The sequence below is a fragment of the Canis lupus genome, chromosome 25, assembly GCF_011100685.1.
Source record: "Canis lupus familiaris isolate Mischka breed German Shepherd chromosome 25, alternate assembly UU_Cfam_GSD_1.0, whole genome shotgun sequence".
Taxonomy (NCBI): Eukaryota; Metazoa; Chordata; class Mammalia; order Carnivora; family Canidae; genus Canis; species Canis lupus.
This window is the reverse complement of record NC_049246.1, coordinates 29,838,440-29,861,201: the sequence shown is the minus strand read 5'-3', so window position 1 is coordinate 29,861,201 and position 22,762 is coordinate 29,838,440. Positions and strand designations below refer to the sequence as shown.

The 22,762-nt window shown below is 49.4% G+C and overlaps 1 protein-coding gene across 3 annotated transcripts in view; it reads right to left on the bottom strand.

Annotated features, from left to right (window-relative positions):
- Positions 1-22,762, bottom strand: part of SCARA5 (scavenger receptor class A member 5) — a 122,956-nt gene that overhangs the window by 22,254 nt on the left and 77,940 nt on the right. For all 3 annotated transcript variants that reach the window (XM_038573735.1, XM_038573733.1, XM_038573734.1), the window contains exons 5-7: positions 16,234-16,314; positions 14,075-14,173; positions 12,192-12,248 (exon numbers count right to left, since the gene is read on the bottom strand). In XM_038573735.1, the coding sequence (XP_038429663.1) occupies positions 12,192-12,248; positions 14,075-14,173; positions 16,234-16,314 (237 nt within the window). The remainder of the gene's footprint in view (positions 1-12,191; positions 12,249-14,074; positions 14,174-16,233; positions 16,315-22,762) is intronic.

Genomic DNA, 22,762 nt, shown 5'->3' with positions numbered 1-22,762 from the left:
GATACAGTCGCCTGAGCAGAGATCATCTCCTTGCAAGCTTCTTTGCAAAGTAATTCTGTTGTGTGGGGATTGGGGGTAGGGGGGCTCGCCCCTGCCATTGGATTAATCTCCTGACTTCCTCTGCTCTCCCCAGAGCACAGTTCCTGGCTCAGTATATTAAGGGAGAGGACAAGGGCGTGAGCAGAAGACTGGCTCCTGCTGTCAGCAACTTTCTGCTCACTAATGTGAGCTGAATGTGACTCTTTAAGCAAAGCAGCTCCAGAATGGTCCAGGAATGTAGCGCTCTGGCTGAGGTCGCTCTGGGGCTCTTAGCACAGACCTTACAAATCTAATATGTGGTGATTCTCTTCTCGGAACAAAAGTTTCTTTGCTCTCTTTGCCTTGTAAATATATATGTAGGAAAAGCAAAGTCCTAGACAAAGCAGGCTGGGTCTGTCCCAGATTCCCCTGGCTCTGAATCGCTGAACCCCAGAACTGGAAGGAGCCCTGGATGTCAGTCTTGAACGCCCTATACCACCGTAAACCCAGGAATCCTCTCCACTCTGTGCCATGCCTGACAGCTGCTCATCCTGCCTCCTTTGGGAACCCACGCCAGGATTTTACAGCCAGCATCTGGTTTCATTTACAGGGCGCTGGCATCTCTGGATGGCCCCACTGTTTTTTCATCAGATTATTCCTTACCTTGTTTTACTCTATATGCTTTGGGCTTCGCAGTTATTGGGAAATGAGATGCAGAATATCTTCCTCTTTCTCCAGCATCCAGTAGGAGTACAGCCAAGGGAGTAGCTTCATTATTGGGTCCTCAGTGGGTCGGAGAAGACAGCTTAATGGCCAATGGCTACCATCTCAGAACCGGTTTCCAGGGCTTGGCTAGCCTTAGAACTGTCTACTGCCCTTGGGGCCTGTCCACATCTGGCTCAGAACTGCCTCAAACCCCAACTACAGCAAAGCCATGCTCTGGACACCATCCAGGATATTTCACGTCAAGGACAGGCACCAAAGACAACTAATATATAATCAGTTCCTACTCCACACCAGACACCGTGCAAAGTATCATACATGCATTCTCTCATTGATTCTTAAGGACAGATCCTTATCTTATCCTTATGGGTCTCACTTAACAGAGATGAAAAATGGACCCAGAGAAGTCAAGCAACTTGCCCAGGGTCACACAGCTGCTACCAGGTAGAGCCAGGGAGAAGAGCAAAGGCCTTTTGTTTTCAAACCACAGAGCCACCCATCAGTCTGAATACTTCAGACAAATATTTCATAAGGGCTCTCTGCATGCAAAAAGGGCTTTTCACCTCCTGCCCAACAGCCCCATGGGCGTCTGCAGGAATTAGTGTCTTTAAGAGTAAGGGAAGGAGCCTTGGTGTTAAGACCGTGGTTCTCTGGCCTGGAATGCATGGAACAACCACCCGGAGTGCTTTAAAATCTAGCACTGCAGGGGACACAGCTTTGACCAGCTCACGGGTGATGTCAATGCCCATCGGGGCAGAGAAGCATTGCACGAAGGGACAGATCAGGGATCAAGCACCAGCTACACAACTTACCAGTTGTCGGGCCTTGTAAGACATGTGGCGGTCACCTCCTCTGGGAGGGTTCCCCTGATTTGTCGCTCCAACATGCGCTCCCCACATATGAGAAATATTATACCATCGTTCCCTCTTTCAGGTCTGTGTGTACTCATCATTGTAAGCTCCGTGAAAGCGAAAGCCATCCGGCACCCTTCTGGTCCCCATCTGTGGGAAATGTGGTCGGTCCTCACTTGCAGGCAGTCTGGCGGGGCCCAACAGATCGTACCGAGTGAGTGAGTGAGTGATCGGCTGTATGAATGGGATTCACAGCCTTCTGCTGGGCTCGAGGAACAGAACGGATCCCTCACTATCTCACAACCTGCTTGGCTGTGCATCAGAAGGACCCCCAAAGCCCAGGGAACTTTGCCTCTAAAGAATAGGAGAGGAGGGAAACCCAGCCTAAGCCCGAAACATCACAGCTCCTTTCGGTTTGTTTATCCTGCCTTCCAGGCCAAAGCAAAACAAGTTAAAAGAAAGGAGGTTGTGTAGAATAGAAATAAACACACGGGGCTGGGAAAATCGGCTCTGATTTTCTGCAGCTGCAGAGTAGAGCCCCGGGGATAATTTGGACCATCTGCCCATTAAGGAAGTTGAACTTTTCATTCTCTTGTGAAGAAAGAACTCCCCGTGGCCCCCCGCCGGCCCGCAGCACAGGGGCTCTGCACCCCACCTCCCCGAGGTGGGGGATGTTGGGCTCCATCCTTCTCTAGACATGACACTTCTCTTTTCCCTGACATCTGTGGGAAATGTGGTCCATATGGGAAGGACAGAAGCCATCCCACAAGCAAACGAAGGAATTTCTGGTCAGGCTCTGCTGGAGGGCATTGCTTTTAAAATGTGGTCTGGCCTGTGGGTGCGTTTTATAAAATGCTACTTCCTAACGGTAATCTGCTCTTAACTTAATATGGTGCTTTCTGCCTCTTCAAAGCACTTTTGTTAGCCGGTTTCATTTTGATCTTTGTAGCCCTCCGCTCAAGTGGGTGGTACTTATTGTACCCATTTTACGGGTGGGGGAAGCTGAGAGTCCGGGAAGGAAGAGTTGCATGGTAAAGTGGTCCCACTAGGGTCGGGCTCCAGCCCCAGAGGCCACTGTACAGTGTTTCCGATTGGGGCTCACATGGGGTATTGGGCCTTTGCTGGGTAGAAAAAGGAGCACAAATACCTCCCATGTTAGCACTGTACTTACACACTGGATTTTTTTTTTTAATAAGCTATTTTTAATGTTGGTCGTCCCAACATTAAAACTCTATTGCCTATTCTTTTGGAAACTGGGAGTCTTGTCTGATTTTGCTTCTCCAATGCTTTATTCATGGCTGCCCAACTACTCGTAGAGGTTCCATAAAAATGTGTCGATAGGGGTGCCTGGGTGGCTCAGTCAGTGAAGCATCTACCTTTGGCTCAGGTCATGATCCTAAGATCCTGGGATGGAGCCCCACATCAGGTTCTCTGCTCAGCAGGGAGCCTGCTTCTCCCCCTGCCCCTCCCCCTGCTTGTGCTTTCTCTGTCTCAAATAAATAAAATCTCTTAAAAAGATGTGTCTGATCAAACAATAAATGAAATGCTTTCCCTGCCCAGCCCTGAACCAGGAGCTTCCCATCACAGTGGGAAGATGTTGCTAATGTTCAGAGCTAGATTTGTAGGAATTTACTGGGCAGTCCAGTGGAGAGGTGGAGTCCTTTGCCTTGCTTTTGCTCTTGGGCCTTTCAAAGATCAGTGAAGGGTCAGTGAGGCAATAGGCTTTTAAGAGTAGAAAGAAATGCACTGGAGCCAGAGGAAGTCAAAGCCACTGAATTTTCATTTTATCATGCATGTAGGAGGCTCTGAAGTTTATATGGTATCACTCTAAAGTCTTTGTGGACCTGCCTCCTTTACTTCTGGGTCCCCTGTCCAGGATGGGTGGCCTTTGTTAAGAAGGCACTTTCACCCTCTGTCCTCTCCCACACTGTCCCCACCCTGCCCTGTTTTCCTCTCTCAGTTCCAATCTCCTTAAGTTCAGGATCTGAGAGTCCTTGTCTAGGAGCCTCCCTAGCCCCCCATATTATAACTTCTTAAAGGCAAGACCTGCCTCCAGGTACATAAAGCATGTATACCACTATCTAGATCTGACCTTGGGTAAGTAATTTAACCTCTCAGAGTTTCCCCATCTGTTAAATGGGATAATGACACACACCTTAGAGAGTTATTCTGAAATAATGGGCGAGCTCAGTGACTGGGGTGATCGGTTCTCAAGAGATAGCATTGAACTCAACATAAGCCCCAAGGCTCGCGATGGGGGATCGGGGGCCCGAGGCACTGTGGCAAGGGACTGCCCCAGCATTTGAGTCAGGGAGGAAACTAGCCACGACCCTTCCACCACAGCATCCACAAGACCTCCCAGGATGTCCACAGGCTTGGCTTCCCGCTTTCATCTTCTCTTTCTCCCATCAGAATTCTACAACAGCGGCAGACAGCACTCGGGGCACTCAGTCCATCTCGATAACTGGTTCCAAGGACACCCCAACAGTGTTTACCATTGTCCAAAGACAGGACAGGAAATGGAGCCATGCATTTAATGTGGTGGTAGCTAAAACTGATCCAGTTACGTCAAAAAGACCGGGTGGGGACCTCCTGGATTCCATCTGCAGTGCCTTCAGCACACTTTACCTCCAACAGAAGGGGGCGTGTAGGGTCATGGGGTTTAAGAACAATCCCTAAGTTTGCTTGAGTTGCTTCCTAAATAAACAGTTTAACCATGCCTGGTTGTAATGTATGTCTCAACCTGAAAACTTCCTTCATACAAAACCCACATCAAAGACGACAACTTCAGTTCTTCAGTGGTTCCAAGGTGTTGTTTTTATAGAAAAATACCCTGTTCACCTTCAGCCTGAGGTCTGTATACTAAAAAGAGTGTTCTTCAGGGGTGCCTGGATGGCTCAGTGGGTTCAGCGTCTGCGTTTGGCTCAGGTCATGATCCTGGAGTCCTGGGATTGAGTCCTGCATCAGGCTCCCTGCTCAGTGGGGAGCCTGCTTCTCCCTCTTCCCTTCTCCTCCCCCCTCTCGTGCTCTTTCTCTCTGTCTCAAATAAATAAATAAAATCTTAAGGAAAAAAAAGTTTTCTTCGGGCAAATCCCAGAAACCACCATGCATTTGCCAGGGAACTGGAAATGCCAGTCCTTGTGGGAGCTGCCTCTAGACTCCTCTTGGAACAGTGGGTAGTAGAGCATGTCAGCTAAATATGTCCACTAAATGAGAGAAACGAAGGCGTAGCATGTGACACATGCCCTTGCTCACTCACCGTAGAAAAGAGTAGGTGCCTAGGGGACAAGCTGATTACCTCTCCTCATAGGGCGAAAGAGCCCTCCCCACACATGAACAGTTAAAAGAAGCAAATCTTCCCAAGTTTCGCTTACATACCTCACCCCAAATTCTTAACATTAACTGTAAACACTGGCTTCCTTCTGTTCCAGCTAGCCCTTGGCTTGGGCCCTCGGTTGGCTCCTGCTTTGACTTAGCATGTGTATAGAATTTGGGTACAGTTGACCCTTGAACGACACAGGTTTGAATTGCATGGGTTCACTTTTACGCAGATTTTTTTCACTCATTACAGTACCATTCAGTGAATACACGTATATTCTCTTCCTTATGAGTTTCTTAATAACATTTTCTTTTCTCTAGCTTACTTTACTATGAAAATAAAGCATAGTGGGGCACCTGGGGGGCTCAGTCAGTTAAGCATCTGTCTTTGGCTCAGGTCATGATTCCAGGGTCCTGGAATTGAGCTGTGCATCAGGCTCCCTGCTCAGGGGGCAGTCTGCTTCTCCCTCTCCTGCTGCTCCCCCTGTTTGTGCTCTCTTTATTTTGTGCTTTCTTTATTTGTGCCAAATAAATAAAGAAAATCTTAAAAAAAAAAAAAAAGAGAGAGAGAGAGAGAGAAGAATATAGTAATATAGAGCTCCTGCTCATGACCTCTTAGCATCCCTCTGCTTCTCTGAGAGCACCCATCCCCCACAGGGCTCTGTTCCTCTTCACCTAACCAGGTTTTCCTCAACAGGCCCACACTGCAGCTCTTCCTCCCTTCCATTTTATAAGATACCAATAGCTCCAATACCTAGCAAGGCTGCCCCTGACTCTGGGGCAGCTGCCCCCCACCCATAACCTCCACTCTACCACCTGGCATCTTAAAGGAGCCAGGTCTTTTGTTTTTTTCCAGGCTCTTTTGAATCTATTTTAAGCTGTTACACCAAGGGCAGCACGGATTAATCAGAGCTGAACTGTTTTCTGCACATAGCAATTTAAAGCTCTCCTGGAAGGGGTCACTAGGAAGCTTTCAGGAAAAGTCAGTAGATTTGTTTTTGGAAGGATTAAGATAAACTCTTGGCAAACCAGATCGTCTGGTATGCCAGATCCCATCCTCTGCATAGAACAGGAGGTAAAAAAAAAAAAAAAAAAAAAGAGGAAATTGCAGCAGGGGAGGCAGAGGGCCTGGCCTCCATGCCGTATCACCAGTAGGGTCAGAAGGGGACTTGGCTCTAGTCTTGCTACTCCACGGCTGATGCTGCTCCTCTAGAGCTCACATCTCATCTTCTTCTCAGGAAAACTTTCTAAAAGAAAAAACGCTCAGCCAAGAGAAGGAGGAAGAGCAGCAGAGAAATGTGAACTTGGGATATAGAGCTTTCTATGGGGAGGGAGACAGTCTGCCTACTGGGTGCCTGGCCTTGGTCTCAGAGCTGAGGGTTACTAGGGACAGCTGAGGCTCCCTATGACCTTGGCTCATTACCCTTTGGGCCCAGCTCCAGCCTGCTTCTCCCCCAGTCAGTCACCTCTTATTGCTGCCATGTCACTCCCTGCTTACAGCCAATCCCGGCTTCCCAGGGCCCAGAGGTCCTCTGGTCCTCTCTGGCCTTATTTTTTTGTTTCTTACATCCCCAAATCTCATCACACCAAACTATTTGGGTTTATTGGGCAATGCTCACCTGTCTCCTGCAGGGTTTTCTTTACCTGGAATTCCCTTGCCTTCCACACCTACCTATCAGACACCAATTTGTCAAGACACCCCATCAAGTGACTCCCGCAAGGGCAGGGAAAATTCGCCTCTGTACATGCGTCTGTGAGAGCCCTCATCACACTCCACTGGGATCGTGTGTTTCTGTGTCTTTTTCACCTGCTAGAAAGTGAGCTCCTCAAGATGAGGCCAGGCCTTACTCATCTTTGGTTTCCCAGCCGTCAGCCAGCACCTTGATACCAGTTTGCCAAATAAGTGAATAAAGCAACCCTCTCCTCCCTCATGTTTTCCTTCCTGCCACATTTCTATCTTGTCTTTATGACGGAAGTGAGGGAGGCCAATCTGTCGGGCCTCTGCTCCTTTCCCCGGCCAGCTCCATGGCATCCCGGGTTCCTGACCCATAGGCTTCTGGCCTTTGCTGTCTCTGCTGCTCCTGCCTGGTTTCCATGTCCACCTGGTTCCTGCATCCCTCATCTACCATGTCCTGGTGCTCATTTCTGGCCTCAGCCAGGACTGGAAGCTTCGTCTGCCACAGGACAACTTTTCTGAGTGAGCTCTGTCTCCCTGCATATTTTCAGCCACTAGACATGAACTTAGGGGAGGAGACATCTGAGAGACCCTTGACTGTCTCCACATAACCTCTGGGTCTGTCTTTGCATCTGTCCTGCGCTCGCTGCATGAGGATAAAGAGAAGGAAGGAACAGATGTCTCAGAGTGTGCTTCCTTTCACTGCACCTTGGCTGCCTTATGCTGCTATGGCTCCATGATAGGCCAAAGCCAAGTGGTTCACACTTGGGTGAACTCTGCATCCACCAGCGAGGCCCTGCCCCAGCCTGCTTTCCCCACCCTGGGTAAACTGAGTCCCCTGGCTTGACCAAGATAATGTATGACACAGCAACCCCCGCACGTACCTGGTTGTGTTCACTCACCACCTGTGTGTACTAAACAGAACTAGCACTTTCACATTAAACCCATCGAGAACAGACAGTGACCCCCAAAGACCCCATGCTGTCTAAGGCTGGAGAGAATAATAGGTAGTCTCAGGATATGGCAAAGGGTGGAGAGTGGGCTCGAGGCCAGCCAGGCCTGACCTGTAACCTGGCTCCGCCCCCTTATGAACACTGGTGACCTTGGGCAACTAACTTCCTTCTTCTCTGCCAAGAGCTTCCCCCACCCCTCTAAGATGGTCACAACCGTGCCTTCCGAACAGTACTGGGAGAATTGAGTAAAAGAGTGTGCACAGAAACTTTACTCCTCGTAATACCACTGTACGTTTGTTAATAGTAGTATTGAGTGGTTCATTTTTCTTAGAAGTGTGGTTTACTTATTTTATTTTATTTTATTTATTTTACTTTATTTTATTTTTTGTGGTTTACTTTTAGATCGTGCTGTTGCTGGGGTATTAAAGTTGTATAAGGAATTACAGATATATACACAGTTAGGTTAGTAAAGAAATATATTTGCATATAAAAGGTCCAGTAGCTCTGTCTCTTCCTGCCTGCAAGAATGCTAACTTCTGGTGCCAAACAGATTCCCTGGGGCACCTGGTGCAGCTAAGGGCAAGTGCAGGGATGGGAAGAAGGAAATCCATGCATTCTGAAAGACTCTTTGCATTCATCCCTTATTCTAAAACAGAGATAGAAACATTCTGGCAGCTATGGAAAAAGCTGTCTAGAAATCACCTCCCTGATAATCTCTAGTGAGCTTACACTGAACAATAGGCGGCCCACTGCTCTTCCCCCACTACGAACTTACTCCCTTAAATATTGAAAACACACACAAGGTGTTAGACATATTTCAAGTTTTCTGAGATGCCACCGAAAACTATCAACAAGCACTGGCTTAGAATTTACCCCTGGGTCAGTCTGCATATTTGTTTTCCATGTGAAACCAAATTGAGGAAAAGTTTTTAAACAATCTGAACTTCTATCCTGCTTTAAATTCATGTTGTGGGATTTAAACAAAACTGGATCCTTTACCCGCCCCTGAGCTGCAAAAATGCTATTTATTTTTCCTGCAAATGGACCATATATGAGGGTAAAACAAACATCTTTCTGTCTTGAGATATGTATATGTAACTTTTTTTTTCTTAGCCAAACTCCCAAAAGCTAAACATGCAACAGAATGACTGATATTCACTCTGTCCTAAAAACAAAAGAAAAGAAAACTTTACCTCTTGTCCAGCAGAAATCAGGAGATCTGGATTCTAGACTCAGTTTGAACCATGACCTGGCTGTGGGACATGGGGATTCTCTCCAACTCTCTGTTCTTGGTCCCTGTTCAATGAACTGAGGGAGGGGGCGGGGTGGGGTGGGGTGCGTGGGCTCAGGAATGGGAGAGGAGTCGGCCTGAAACCCCATTCGACTCTAGAATCGGATGACTTCAGATCAAAACACGGGTAAGCGATTGCAAGATCCTATTCTGAAAAGGATTTTCATATTGACTCAAAACACGGGTCCCAAGAAATCCTCTGTGATGCCCTCTTCAAAGGAAAGCCCCCAGTTTCTGATTCTGACCTGAGGGGTGTGGAAGTCATGTCCCTTATCAATCCCTTTATGTAGTAATATCCCCACCTGCTGGAACTTTAGGTTTTTGCTGCTAAAGGTGGGAGGTGTCTGGTAAAGGCTCCTCAAGGTGGGTTCCTGAAAGATGACCCTTAGCTTCCTCCTCAGAGCCTACGTCCCAGGGATCCAGTGAATGCCTCTCAAACTGGAGCTTCTTAGAAACTGAACCCGGAGTCTGAACACAGCATGGGTTTGGTGTGGTCAGGGGCAGGCCAGGGGGTGAAGGCCGTGGGAAAGCAGCGCCCCTCATAGGGCGGCCCTGAATTGCTTCAGTGGTTTCCTTAAATCCATACTCCAGGTGAGGGACTCACTAGGAGTTTTAAGGAGCCCAGGCTGATCCTTCAAGACGGGGGGGCCTAAGATCTCATTCCAGAATTAGAGAAGCCAGAGGCCTGGCTGCTTCTACTCCTGCCCTTGGAGAGTCAGCCTCCCACTGAAATTCTTTGAATTCAGGAGATGAGTGGACGGCCTGCCAGTTATGTCCTACAGCTCCTGTGAGTCTCCCATGTTCCTCTGCACGCTGTACGGCCTCCCATCTGCGGAGCCGGCACTGCTGAGCCAGCTCACTTTCCACGTCCATCACTCATGAAGATATTTTTTCGAGTCTTGTCAGGATACTGCAAGGAAAAGCTTAGAGCTTTGGGTAAAGGCTACCATCTGAGCTCTGGGCTCCAGGGAGGGCGTAGCCTCTTCAGGGCAGGAAAGAACTCTGTCAGTCCCTGGAGAGAGGCTGTCCCCAGCTGACATCAGCCTCTTGTGGTGCAGTCCAGAGACTCCAGGGCCGAGTGCAGTCGATGCCCTTCCCCCATGCTCCTCACCCACACCACGGTGGCCCAGCTCCCCACATGGTGCCTTCAGCCTCACAGCCCAATCCCATTGCAGAGCCCAGCCAGCCTGGCCCACAGAAGCAAGGTATACAGTAACAAAAGTGTCCTTAGTATTACTGGTGACTGGCAACCACCACCTCTTCCCAGGCTAGCAGAGACCTCCTCTCTCCTCTCAAGTTGGCCAAGGAATATTTGCCAAGAGTTCCTGACAAGAACCCCCTGGTATGTGGGCAGCATTTCCGATCTCCCTCTGAAAGGTCATCTTTCCACAGCTCCTCCCTTCCTGCCATCCCATCAGGATTTTTTTATTTCACAGAGCTAAATGCCACAGTCCTTCTCAGCTACGTTGGCAGCATTCCATCAGAAAGCAGTCAACGCACAGAGCCGAAGGCAGCACCCAGAAGATGTAGTGCCCAGTCCATTAGATAAGTGTGACTCAGATCTCTCACAGATGTCCTAGATCATGTCCAGACTCCCTTCTTTTTTCTTCAAACTCTCCTTTTGGCTCCTAGCAAAGTCCACCAGGTCTCCTCATCTAGCCAGGACACTCCCAGTTAGACCCTTGGCAGCCTGAGAAAGGGACTATCAACAATGCTAGAAAGACTGAACCACATAAACTGTTTTGTGGATTATAGCATCTAAGGTAAGGTGGACGTAGTGAGGCCAGGGTAAGCATAGGCATAACCTGTCCTCGGATATGTCTATCATGTTAGAGTGACAAAGTGCTATCATATACATTTTTCCTATATGATCCTTTTTTTAAAATTTTTATTTATTTATGATAGTCACACAGAGAGAGAGAGAGAGAGAGAGAGAGAGGCAGAGACGCAGGCAGAGGGAGAAGCAGGCTCCATGCACTGGGAGCCCGACATGGGACTCGATCCTGGGTCTCCAGGATCGCACCCTGGGCCAAAGGCAGGCGCCAAACCACTGCGCCACCCAGGGATCCCGATCCTTTTTTTTTTTTAAGATTTTGTTTATTTATTTGGGAGACAGAGAGTATGAGCCGAAGGGAGGTGCAGAGGGAGAGGGAGAAGCAGACTCCCCGCTGAGCAGGGAGCCCGATGCAGGGCTTCCAACTCAGATCATGACCTAAGCCGAAGGCAGACACTTAACCAATGGAGTCACCCTGTTTGATCTTGAATCACTGTCCTGGGAAAAAGAAGTCCAGAGGAAGTAGGAGGCAAGTTCAAGATTCAGAAGACCTTGGAAAAGAGCACTACTTAGGAGAGAGGTCTCCTTCTGGGTCCTGCATGATGGTGATGGAACTATCATTTTACTACTAGAACCAAAGATCAGCCTTAGGGAAGCCCTTGGTCTGAATCCAGTGTGTGAATCTGCAGTGGCATCTGTCCCTGTGTGTTAATGGCAGAACCTGGGCGCAGGTGCTCTTTCTCCAGGCCCGATCTAGCTAGTGAGCCAGGACCGGAGCGCAGATGCCCTAGAAGGGGATAATCTGCTCATGGCTTCACATGGAATGGTGGCATTTCAAAGTCCAGGAGATATTATATGCTAGTATATTGTTGAAACTTGGCTGGGAGACTCATTCTTCTCTGACAATCTCTTTAAGGTTCTACACGTAGCTCTTGGGGGGTAGGAGGAAGAAGCCCCAGAAAAAAGTATCATAAATAGTCTGGCTTCCCTTGTTAACACTTTAGGGAGAAGCCTCATGAGAAAGATTGCCATTCCTAGACCTGGTGCTCTACCCAATAATGAGATCTCTAGCATCACTGCTCAGTTCACTGCAAAAGAGGAAAACAAAAGGGATTCTGTTTTGCCCGTGTAAGCACCAGGGAGGTCAGTAGGTCTGAACTAATGTAGCACACAGAGTAATAATATCCAACACTTACTGAGTCCTAACCAGGGTCAAGCACTGTAATAAGCACTTTATATGAATGAACTCATTTAATTCTCACAATGATCCTATGAGGTAAGGATTCTTCTTATCCTCATACCGTAGATGAGAAAACTGAGGCAGAGAGATTAGCTAGCTAGCTAGTGAGGGAGCCCAGGCAGTCTGCCTCCAGATCATCCCCTACAACCACTGGGCTTATACCACGTCTGGAAGTGTGGATTGTGTCCTTGGATATAGCTGTCTTGTGCTGGACCAGCAGAGCCTTGAAATAGGGAGGGAGCTCCTCTGACACTGGAGCCCTGGCCCACAGCTCCAGCCTCCAGTCCCCCAAACTTGCTAGGAGGACCGCTGACACAGAATCCAGGGACCCCAGTAGAACATCCTTACCCGCATCCCCTGCTCTGTCTCCTTTGTCTCCTTTCTCTCCTTTTGGGCCTCGGTCACCTGAAACAGAGGAGGAAAACTGGCATTAGAAGTGGAAATAAATCCTGACTGTGAATAAAATATTATCTGCAGGAGCTGTATCAATCTGAGACCTAAGAAACTCTCAGCAGGAGCCCCCAGCACTGGAGGGCCTGGCAAAGCAGGAAAATAAGAGCTTGAGTCAATGACACTGTGTGTTTTGCTCATCCCAGAAAGGAGGAGGGTGGGGAGGGGTCCAGCTGAGAAATTTTGTTCCCTCCTAACTAAAGCATAGAAGGGCAGCATCTATCAGCACAGACTAGCATAGGTGGCATTCAGCAGGAAGAAGACAGGGCAAAGATATGCCCATTACATAGTTCCAAAGTGCACATCTGAGTTTGCTCTAATAAGCACAGGAGGAAAAGATGGGAGAGGGTCTTTAGTTACTTAGGGAGGACAGAGGTTATATGTCAGGCAGATTTACTAGGGGGCAGGGGGGGAGGGGAGAGGCTACATAACATGAGGGAGAGCTTCCAGGGAAATTATAGAAAGTTCTCAGGATATGGTTGAAAGAGCAGGACCCTTTTTCCAGCTAGCATCTCAGCCTACAAAGAAGTAGAAGGTCCTGACTCCACTTGAGGCAGCTCTAAAATGACCAGGGAATTCTATTCCAAGTGCCTCCAGAAAGATACCTGCAAGTCAAAGGCCTATGGCATACTGTCTCGTGCAAAACGCAAGCCAGCATGTTCCAGGGAAGGATGCCTAATGTGATCCAGGTTTTGAAAAAAAAAAAAAAAAAAAAAAAAAAAAAACCCAAAAAACCCCAAGGTAACCATATATGTAAATACGAATACGCTTAGAAAAAGATCTGGCTGGATATGCCCCAAAGTGTTTATAGTAGTTACTCTAAAGAGTAATAGCTGAGGGGGAGGGGACTCCCTTTCTAGTTTATACTTTATGTACTTCTGTATTCTCATTTTTTTTCAACAAGCATGTGCTGCTTTTGTAGTCTGTTTTAAAGTCATTTAAAAAAAAAAAAAAACCATAGGTCATAAAAGGAAGGAAAACCTCAGCCTGTTTAATCACTAGGAAGTAGCATAAAAGTTCCCAGTGATCCAAGACGCAGAGACCATCCGAGACACGGGGTGGGAATGATTAATGGCACTTTTTCCTCGTTTTCATTTTCACAAGTGAGGAGGTTTAACACAGCAGAACCAGCCCCAGATTTTCGCGTCTTGTGCTGCGGTTAGGGTAGAAGTCTGCACACTCTCAAAGGGAATGTGGAAAGCCAGGGCCTGACTAATAAAGTGGATGCCCCTAAAAATGAACAAGGTGGCTGTCATCAGGCAGAAAAACAATTCATTGCTATTGGCAATGGAAGTCTGAGAACTGAATGAAAATGTCACATATTGGGGGAATCATAAGTGTGGGACAGGCTGTTAGGAATCTGGCAGTCCAGGAAAGGAAGTGAGTGTCCTGGTTCTGCAGCAACCCCCCACCCCCATTTCTCCCGGGAGCCTATTCTCCTGGTGTGGCTTCCTCTGGCTACATCACCGAGCCACAACCACTAGTGACACTCCCTTGCTCTTCTGCAGCACTGTGGAGTTTACAAAAAGTTTTCACACATATATGACCCACTTAATTCTCACAACAGCCCTGCAAAGTCTGGTATCCTGAGGATTTCTGGGTTGGGGACCAAGAGACAAAGGTTTAACAAGACCAAGTGCCTTGCCCAAGGTCACTGAGCTAGCTGGTCAGTGGCAGAGCCAAAGGCCAAACCCTGTCCATCGGCTCCAGTGTCCGTGCTGGTGCCTAGGGGTTGGCGCTAAGAGCAAGCCTACAATGGGGGCTCTGAGATTCATTCTTACCTTTGAACCCACGTATGCCCATTGGTCCTGTGGCTCCCATCTTCCCCTCGTCGCCCTTGGGGCCTGGCAGTCCTGGGGTGCCTCTCTCCCCTGGCAGCCCTGGGAAGACATAGGGCAGGTTGTGGAGCATCAGACTCAGAACCGGAAGGGCCTCTAAGGGTCATCATCTGGCCCAGCAGTCAACCTCAACCATGTGTCCTCCTGCAGCTTTTCCTTCTTGATTCTTCTCAGTCAACCTAAAGAAGGTTCTTGACCTTCTCAGTTAACTGCTGCGAAAGCAGTGTCCGAAAGGTCAGCACAAAACTTCCCCACCAGTACCCTTTATCAGTTAGGCTGGACCCGCCACCCCCCCAAAGGTGAGTGATGGCAGTGGTGCCCACTCCATTTGGGAGATGTCCCTTTACCTCTAGCTATGCTGGAGATTTATATTCGGCAAACATTTGAAAACAATTTTTTTGAGTCTTTTCTATGTGTCAGACACCATTCTGGATTCTTCTCATAAAGGATCCCACTTTATCCTCACAATAAACTGAGGTATTATTTCACCTATGGTACACACGGGGAAACTGAGGCCCAGAGAGGTTAAGTAACCTGCCCACGGTCACGCAGCAGAGGGTGCTGCTGGGGGCAGGATCGGAGCCCTGGCCTTCCTGAACTGAAAGCCTGTGGTCAGTCAGCTTCATCTCACGCTGGATGAAAAGTGCTTACTGGTATTTAGGGCAGAAGGAAGATGAGACTTCATCCTCTTTAAGGAAAAAACCCATGAAGATCCTTTCCCTGCTGTACATCCAGGGAGGTAGAGCAAAGGGGGTCATAGGCTGAGGAGGAGGGAGAAAGTCAGCAAGGCCAGTAAATGAGATGGGTGACCGGTGCCAGAACAGGCCCCAGGGCTTGTGGCCACGAGGCCCTGTGGCCATCGCCTGCATGTCACCACGGAGAGCCAGAATCAACAAATGCTTTCACCCAGTGAGAGCCCTGCGCCCCCAGAGGCCTGACCTAAGCCCAGAGTTATCTCTGTAAAGCAGAGAACTCTTAATTAACTGATTACTTGTTCTTTCCTGCTTTGAATGTGAGTTGGCTTTCTCTGGTCTTTTTCCGTGACTTGGAAAAACCTGTCTTCCAGTAATTATTTCTCCAGAGCTAACATCAAATGTCTGGAAGAGGACGATGGGCCCCAGAGGATGGTGGGACCAAGGAGAAGGGAGGATTGGTTTCTTTTTTTCCTCCCTAATGCAGGGTACCTGTTTGGAGTCCAAGTGCCCCGTTGCCACAGAATTCTAAATCTGTATGAGATATGCCCAGAACTCCCCATCGTATAATTTAATAAGGCAGAAAAAGAGCTTTCGCAGCCCTGCGAGTGTCTAGGCATCCTCAGTTCTGAATTTGGGGAGTTCCTGGGGCGGGGAGCCAAGGGGGGTGGCCAGGCCATGAGCTCTCCTCCTGCTAGCGTCTGCCCACTCTCCTGTTTGCAACCTCCTTAGGATTTAGGAAGGGGGTGGTTTAGAGATATAACTCCTGACATAAACAGACATCTCTCCCCAAATAAACTTCCCCCTTTCTTACATCATTTAGAAGGCTCTGCACTCTCTTAGAAAAATGCTGCTCACAGCAGAGGCTCAGAAGGGAACAGACTGGGATCAAAGTCTGATAAAGCAGCAGAAGAGGAACTTCTGAGACAGTGAATCTAAGAAGAACACACTCTTTCCAGAAGGCTGCAAGCTCCCCTGCCCACCAGCCACCGGATCTTCAGAGCTGTCTCTAGTGTGTTCACTGATCTGGGCAGAATCAGCAAGGAGGAGGGAGCATCAGGTGTCTGGTGACTCCGGAAATGCTGCAGAGGAGCGACCTACTTGCAGAACGCGTTCCATTCCTTCTGACCCTGATCCTATGAACCCTGACCCCTGCGGTGGGAAGTAGGCCTCAGGGAGCAAGGAGCCCCTCATGCATCCTCTTCCTTCTGATCCTGGTACTTTACAAGAAGAAGTATTTGCTCCATCCTTTTATTATACAAACAACCAATCGGTCTCTTGACAGAACAAGGCGTTTGAAGCTGGGCGGATTGGGCACCCTCCCAGGGAGAAAGTAGGGGGTCAGAGATGGATTGGGGGCACCCTCTCCTTCTTGGTATGTCCAGGTTCCTCCCGGGTCCTCCCAATTACCTCGAAGTCCAGGTAATCCAGGGATCCCAGGCTCGCCTTCCTTCCCTTCATCTCCTGGATCACCTTTGGGGCCCGGTGGTCCTGAAAGGGTTACAAATGGCACCAAGGTTAGAAGGTAGCTTTCTGGAATGGGCTGCCTGTAGAGGAAACAAAAACTCCCTCTTAAAGACGGGAAGGGTCAGCATTGATGCTTTGGAAGCATGTAGGGCTCCACCTAGCCCAGCCTTGTATGTATGGGAGAATCAGGGAAAGCTTTCTGGAAGAAGTAATCTCCAAAGTGGAAGTCAAGGAAGAACAGAAGGCAGCTAAGGCAAGGGAGGATGGAAGTGTGTTACGGACTGATTATCTCTGATTCTCCATCTCCCCCACCCCCCGCCAACAAATGCACGTGCTGAAGCCCTAATTCTCAGTGGGATGGTATTTGGAGGTGGTGCCTTTGGAAGTGAACAGGTTTAGATGAGCTCATGAGGATAGGGCTCCCGGTATGAGGCACCAGACAGTCCTCTTGCTCCCTCCCTCATCATGCTTGGGTGCTCTTTCTCCCTCTCCCTCTCCCTCTCCCTGTGCCATGAGAGGACACAGCAAGAAAGTGGCCATCTGCAAGCCAGGAAGAGAGCTCTCCTCAGAACCCAACCATGCCGCACCCTGATCTCAGACTTCCAGCCTGAGGAACTGTGAGAAATAAATGCCTGCTGCGTAAGCTGCCCAGTCCGTGGGCATTTTATTACAGTGGCCTGGACTGAGACAGAACGAAAAGCAGAGCTCCAGGCAGAGGGAACAATCCCTACAAGAGCTTAAAGAAAGAGGTATGGGAGCCACAGTAGGATTAGAACCGGGGGGGGGGGGGCACATGATAGGATGAGAAGGGTGAGGAAGCGGGGGGTCTTAGAGGCCTGGCCTAACTGCTGTACTTGATCCTGAGGGCACCTGAAGCCACAGCAGGGCCTAAAGAAAACAAGAGTGTGATCAGAGCAGCACACGAGGAAGAGGGCTCAGGCTGCTATATTGGAAAATGGCTCAGGATGGGAGGGAAAGCAAAGGACAGGGAGGCCATGTGGAGGCTGCACTCCAGATGGGAGCCCTGAATTAGGGCAGTGGTCATCTGGAGGGATGTGAGCAGCTGTTTGGAGGTAGGACAGACAGACCTTGGCTGAACACAGGTGAAGGTAGGGGAGAAGACCAGGATCAGGTTCAGATTTCGGGCTTGAGCACCTGAGGGGAAGAAGGGGCGTCTAATTGCTCCCAGGCTGGGCTTTCTTCCAGAGCCAGGCTCCACCATGGGATTCCAGCATATGTGACTGGATTCAGTCCCCACAAGGCTGGGTGTTGAAGTTACTTGTCTGAGGCCACACAGTCAGGTAGTGAGGAAAGGAGTCCAGGTTCCGACTCTGGTCTGTCTGGCCCCATCCCCTCTGCCTCACTTGTCACACTAGATGGCTCACCGTTCCCAGAATACAGTTAGACCTTCCTGCCCCCCAGTCAATCTCCCATGTTGTCCTGTCCCCACCTCCACCCCAAGTGGCTCATGGCTGCCCTCCTGGCCAGAGCTTCTCTGGACCGGCGCTCCTGCCAAGGGTGGACACAGCCCATCTGAACAGACATACGTGGTGCCCTTTGACATTTATCTGGCACCGCTTTGTCCTGGACTCCTAGGTGTATGTGTTCTCTCTTCCCTAACAAAATTGCTGTCCCAGCTGGGAAGATCCAGACTCCAAGCTCCCCACTCCTGCTGCCTTGTGACAGAAAAAGACCGAGGAAAATACCAAAACCATATTGTAGTGAATTAAAAGAGTGTCCTTTCAAAATTCATGTCCACTTGTGACCTTATTTGGAAATACGGTCATTTGCAGATGGAATTGGTTAAGAGGGGGTGATCCTAGAGCGGGGTGGCCGGTGTTCTTATAAGACGATAAAGCACAGACAGACACACAGGGAAAATGCTATGTGACAAGCGAGGCAGAGTGTCTACAAGCCACGGTATGCCAAGGATTGTCAGCAACCATCAGAAGTTAGGACGAGGCCAAGAATTGTCTCCTAGAGCTTACAGAGGGAACATGACCCCGTGGACACCTTGACTTCAGACTTCCAGCCTCCAGAACTGTGAGAGAATCAATTTCTGTTGTTTTAAGCCAATCAATTTGTGGTCCTTTGTTATGGCAGCCCTAGGAAACCAAAACATGTACACTCACAGCATAGCAGCGATGGATTGCACAATAAATATTTGATGAATGAATGAGATCAGAGGGTGTTAATACATACAAAACAACCGGGCAGCCAAGACCGAGATGTACTGATACATTCCAAAAGTTGGCACCGTCCTCAGACCCTAACCCAAGCTGACAGCTGAGTAATGATTCAGTGGCACATACACAGGGAAAAATCAGTCAACAATTTAAAAATGCATGCGTTACACACAATCATTTAAAGGGGACCGGGTTCTGTGGCCATGTTCCTCTCTTCTATGAAGAAAAGCAAAGTGAGACTGATCATGTTGACCCCAGTTTTCAGACGACTGCACTAAGAGCCAGAAACTGCTTAGAACACAGCTCAGGTTCCACGGCAAAGGAAAGGCTTGGTGGAAGGAGCCGGGGAGCTTTCCACTCCCATTCCAGCCATCTCGGCAGCTCGGCAAACAGGGCTGCCTGGATGTCTGCACTCCACGAGCTGTCCCTGGGAAGAGCCTCCTTCTCCCTGTGCCCAGGACACTCCCTTCCTTGTCCCTCTTCACTGTCCCATCCTCCCCACGTGGAACTCGGTGCTTCCAGCCTGGAGGGAGTCTAGGAGGCAATGAACTGAACACTCCAATTTGTTCTATTTGCTCTCCTATGACTCAATGTATGGATCTTCCCAAGAGTAATTCTCACAAAGGGAGGATGTTGCCCAGGGAATGACCCTGGTGGTGGTGCCTCAGGGTGGCGGATATCATTTGGAAGGTAGGGGTTGAGTATGGCTATGGAGTGTCTTGGGTTCAGGTCCTGGTTCTAGAAATTCTAAGTTAAAGTTCCTTCCCCAGACATTTGAGGAGTAAGTGATTACATGCCATGCTGGATATAAAGGGGCTGGGTAACTTTTGATTGGGCAAAGCCATCCTGACCATCTATCCCCCCACTTTCATAATGCTTCATCAGAACTATTCCAAGATCACCACGCACAGCCATGCTGAGCTGCCTGTGAAATCACCTTGCCAAGCTTGGCTGGCTCATTCAGGGAGAGGCAGGGTCTGAAGACATCCTATACGTGGGTATAGTTTTTAAGACACAGATAAGTGGTTACTGGGGGGGCTTTACTGGAGATGAACTGGGAGGATATTAGGGTAGACAACATGGTAGAGGTGAGTGCTGATTTCCAAGCCTTCGTCATGCCCTTAGATGGAACTGGCCCTGCAGACTTAGGAGGACCTAAAACGTGGCCAGTGTGAGTCTCACGGGGCCGGGCTCCAACTTAGGAGCTCCAGCTACTGAGCGCTTCTTCAAATCACTGCTGCCTGTGGGTCATGTGCCCTTGAGGGTCTGACTTTTTTATCATTTCCCCTGGAATCTGGGCCAAAAGTCTTGAGCTTGCATTAACTCCTCCCTTTTCTCTGTCCCCCATGCCCCCTTACTTACCAAAGCTCATCATCGAGGTGATTCTTTCTCCTGTCATGTCTCTGCCTCGTTCCTCACGGCTCCCATGCTCATTGAGGTCTTGCTCCCAGTCTCTTTAAAGATCTCCTTGTCTGCGGTCTCTCTAAAACCCATTGTGCACATGGCTGCCCCATTAATCTCGTCAGAATCTAGAGACCTCACAGCCTCTGAGATCCTTCATAGCACAATGGGCCAACACCCCTCTATCGGAGACCCCTGCAGATCATCCCCCATCTGACTCCTTCTGCAAACTCACAGTCGGATACTTCTGGAAATAAGCCCTCCTTTACCTCGACAAAAACATTATCCTGTATTCCCAAACATCCATCAAATCTCTTCCTTTCCAAGAGCCCTGTCCCCTACAGGCCTGACGCTCACCTCCACACACACCGTTCTGACCTCTCAGGGTATCTGAGCAGAGCCCCCAAATCTCAGAGCTGGAAGGCCCCTCAGACATAACCATGCACCAAGTCCTCATGGGAGCACCCCTGAACCCGGGCAGGCCACCTTGGGAGCTACTCATGGGGCCTTGTCATTCATCTTGTGTTGCAGCAGTCCCCAAAGAGGACAGGCCTGTCCGTAGGGCCGGAACCCCACCTTCTGTGGCCCTGTGCCTCACACGGCACCTGGCACATCGTAGAGATTCTACGAATGACTTGTGGGCACTTGTAGAAGCCGTCATGGTACCAGCAGTCCTAATGGGACCCAGCTGAGCTTTTTAAGATCTTGACTCTTTATATTGTGACTTGTGACTCGCTCATCTTTTCTGTCACTAGAGCAGGCCAGAGCATGGAGGCGGTCTGGGACAAGGAGAAGCAGGGTCTTTTCTCCTCAACTGTGAAAACAGGTCCAGAGCCCTCATCTACTCCGCTTCTAGTCTGGGGTGCCAGCTTCTCTTTTAGCCCATGTTCTACATGGAAGATGGGGAGAAGGAAGAGGAGGATGGAGAGAACCCTGCACCCTGTGCCCAGCCTCCCCCCACACTGTCCCCAGTGCGGCTCTGCCCCCAAGGGGGCTGCCCATGAACTGTGCCAGCTGGAAACATCTCCTGAACAGGATGAAGGATATATGACTGAATATTTGGGAGAAATACCAGGGTTCTTCTGGGGACCAGCCAACAGGGAGGGAGAAGCAATCCGTTCTCTCTTCCTGGATCCTGGAATGAGTGATGGGGTGGAGGACCTGCCTGTGCTGGAATCAGGACAGGGACAGCTGATGAACTGGGCCTGAAGCCAGCAGAACAGCAACCCAAATCGTAATATAAATACCACCTCCTGCACCACGCTAATCCAAGGGCGGCTGACCAAGGTGGAGTCCCTCAATTAACTATCCTACTTCCACCCTCGACGTCACCGGGGCACTGGGCTGCTAGTTTTACCTCTACAGTTTTGCACGCTCTCCCATGTCCTTCGCTATGTGTGTGGGGCAGAGACTGTCAGCTGTGTTTCCCAGCCCGGGGGACACTTGATCCAGAGGCATAAGGGGCTGTCTCCAGCTCCCGCCCAACCTGCCGGGGTGGCTTTCCTCTGGGCCTCCTGGGCTAAGGGGTGGTGGGCCAGGCTGGGTGGCACTGCTAGTGCTCAGGGCCTTCCGAGCAGGGAGGCCGATGCAGAAGGCCACCAGACAGACTGCCGTCCAGCCCACCTAGGGAGCAGCCACCCGGGCTGTGCTTCCTAGTCCTCAGTGAGGTACAAACACTAGTTACATATGGCCCAGTTCACAGAGACACTTGACGCTTCCAACATGTCCCTGTGCACTAGAGGCCAGAGTTGGAGCCCAGGCCCCAAGGCCTCGCTCCATCACGTCATCCCTCTGTAAACACGGCTGGGCTCTCTACTACATGGTATGTTTTCTTGAAAAAGCAGCTCACAGGTAAGTCTGCTCTGCCAACTCGTTGTCATGAATTGAGAGATGTATTTTTGAGACCCAGCTGGGTCCCTGGCTTGGGATTTGAGTCACCTCCCTCTCTGGGCCTCACATCCTCAACTGTAAGGCAAGAAGGAGAGGACTAGCTGATTGCAGAGCCTATTACTACTGTGATTCTATAACCATCCATCTAGCAAACAGGCCATCTGAATATGGCAGAGAGTCCTGCCTTCCTGCCTGGTTCACTCCTTCCCCCTCCTGGAGGCCTCCCCTTTCTGGTTATTTCCCTCCTCCTGGTATGCCCTCCTTCATCTGGTTCTCTCTCCCTTCCTGATACGCCTCCTTTCTCTGGTTATCTTTCTCCCTCCTGGATGCCTTCTCTCTCTGATCATCTAAGTTCTCTGCTTCTTTCAAACCACAGACAGATTTCAACGGATGTGATTAATACTGAAAATCCAAAGCGGAAAACAGAAAGTACTGCTGGGGGTGTACATAAAAGACAAACCAGAGACAAAATTCATAGAAAACTGTGTAACGAAGTGAGAGAATGAAAACCATTTGGGGTCAAGCTCCAGAATAACATAAATAAGGTCATGTTTGAAAAATACACATAGTTGAGTATTTTTGGATTCTGCACCAGCCAAGGGCAAAGAGTGGAAGAGTGTGAGTATATGTGTGAGTGTGAATGTGGGTGCATGTGTGTGTTTAAAGGCTAAGAGAGGAACTGGACAAAGTTAGGGCAGAAAGGCCATTCCAGAGAGCAGTACGGAAATGCACAGAAGCTTAGCTGGTAAACCATCTCTTATCCAAAAGCCAGGGTAGAGTTTTGTCTCATTAGAGTTGAATGGTAATTACATCAGATATGTCCAACAGAATCCTCGGGAATCATCCCAGTTGGGTCCCTGGCAACCATGAGAGAAGGAGATGGGGAAGGGAGGTGCCCAGTGCGGTGGTGATTCTGGGAGCCAGAGGGACTGAGGGGCGTTCATATCCAAAGTACAGTGGCCCATCATGAACCTCGAAGCTTGAGGACTGGAAGG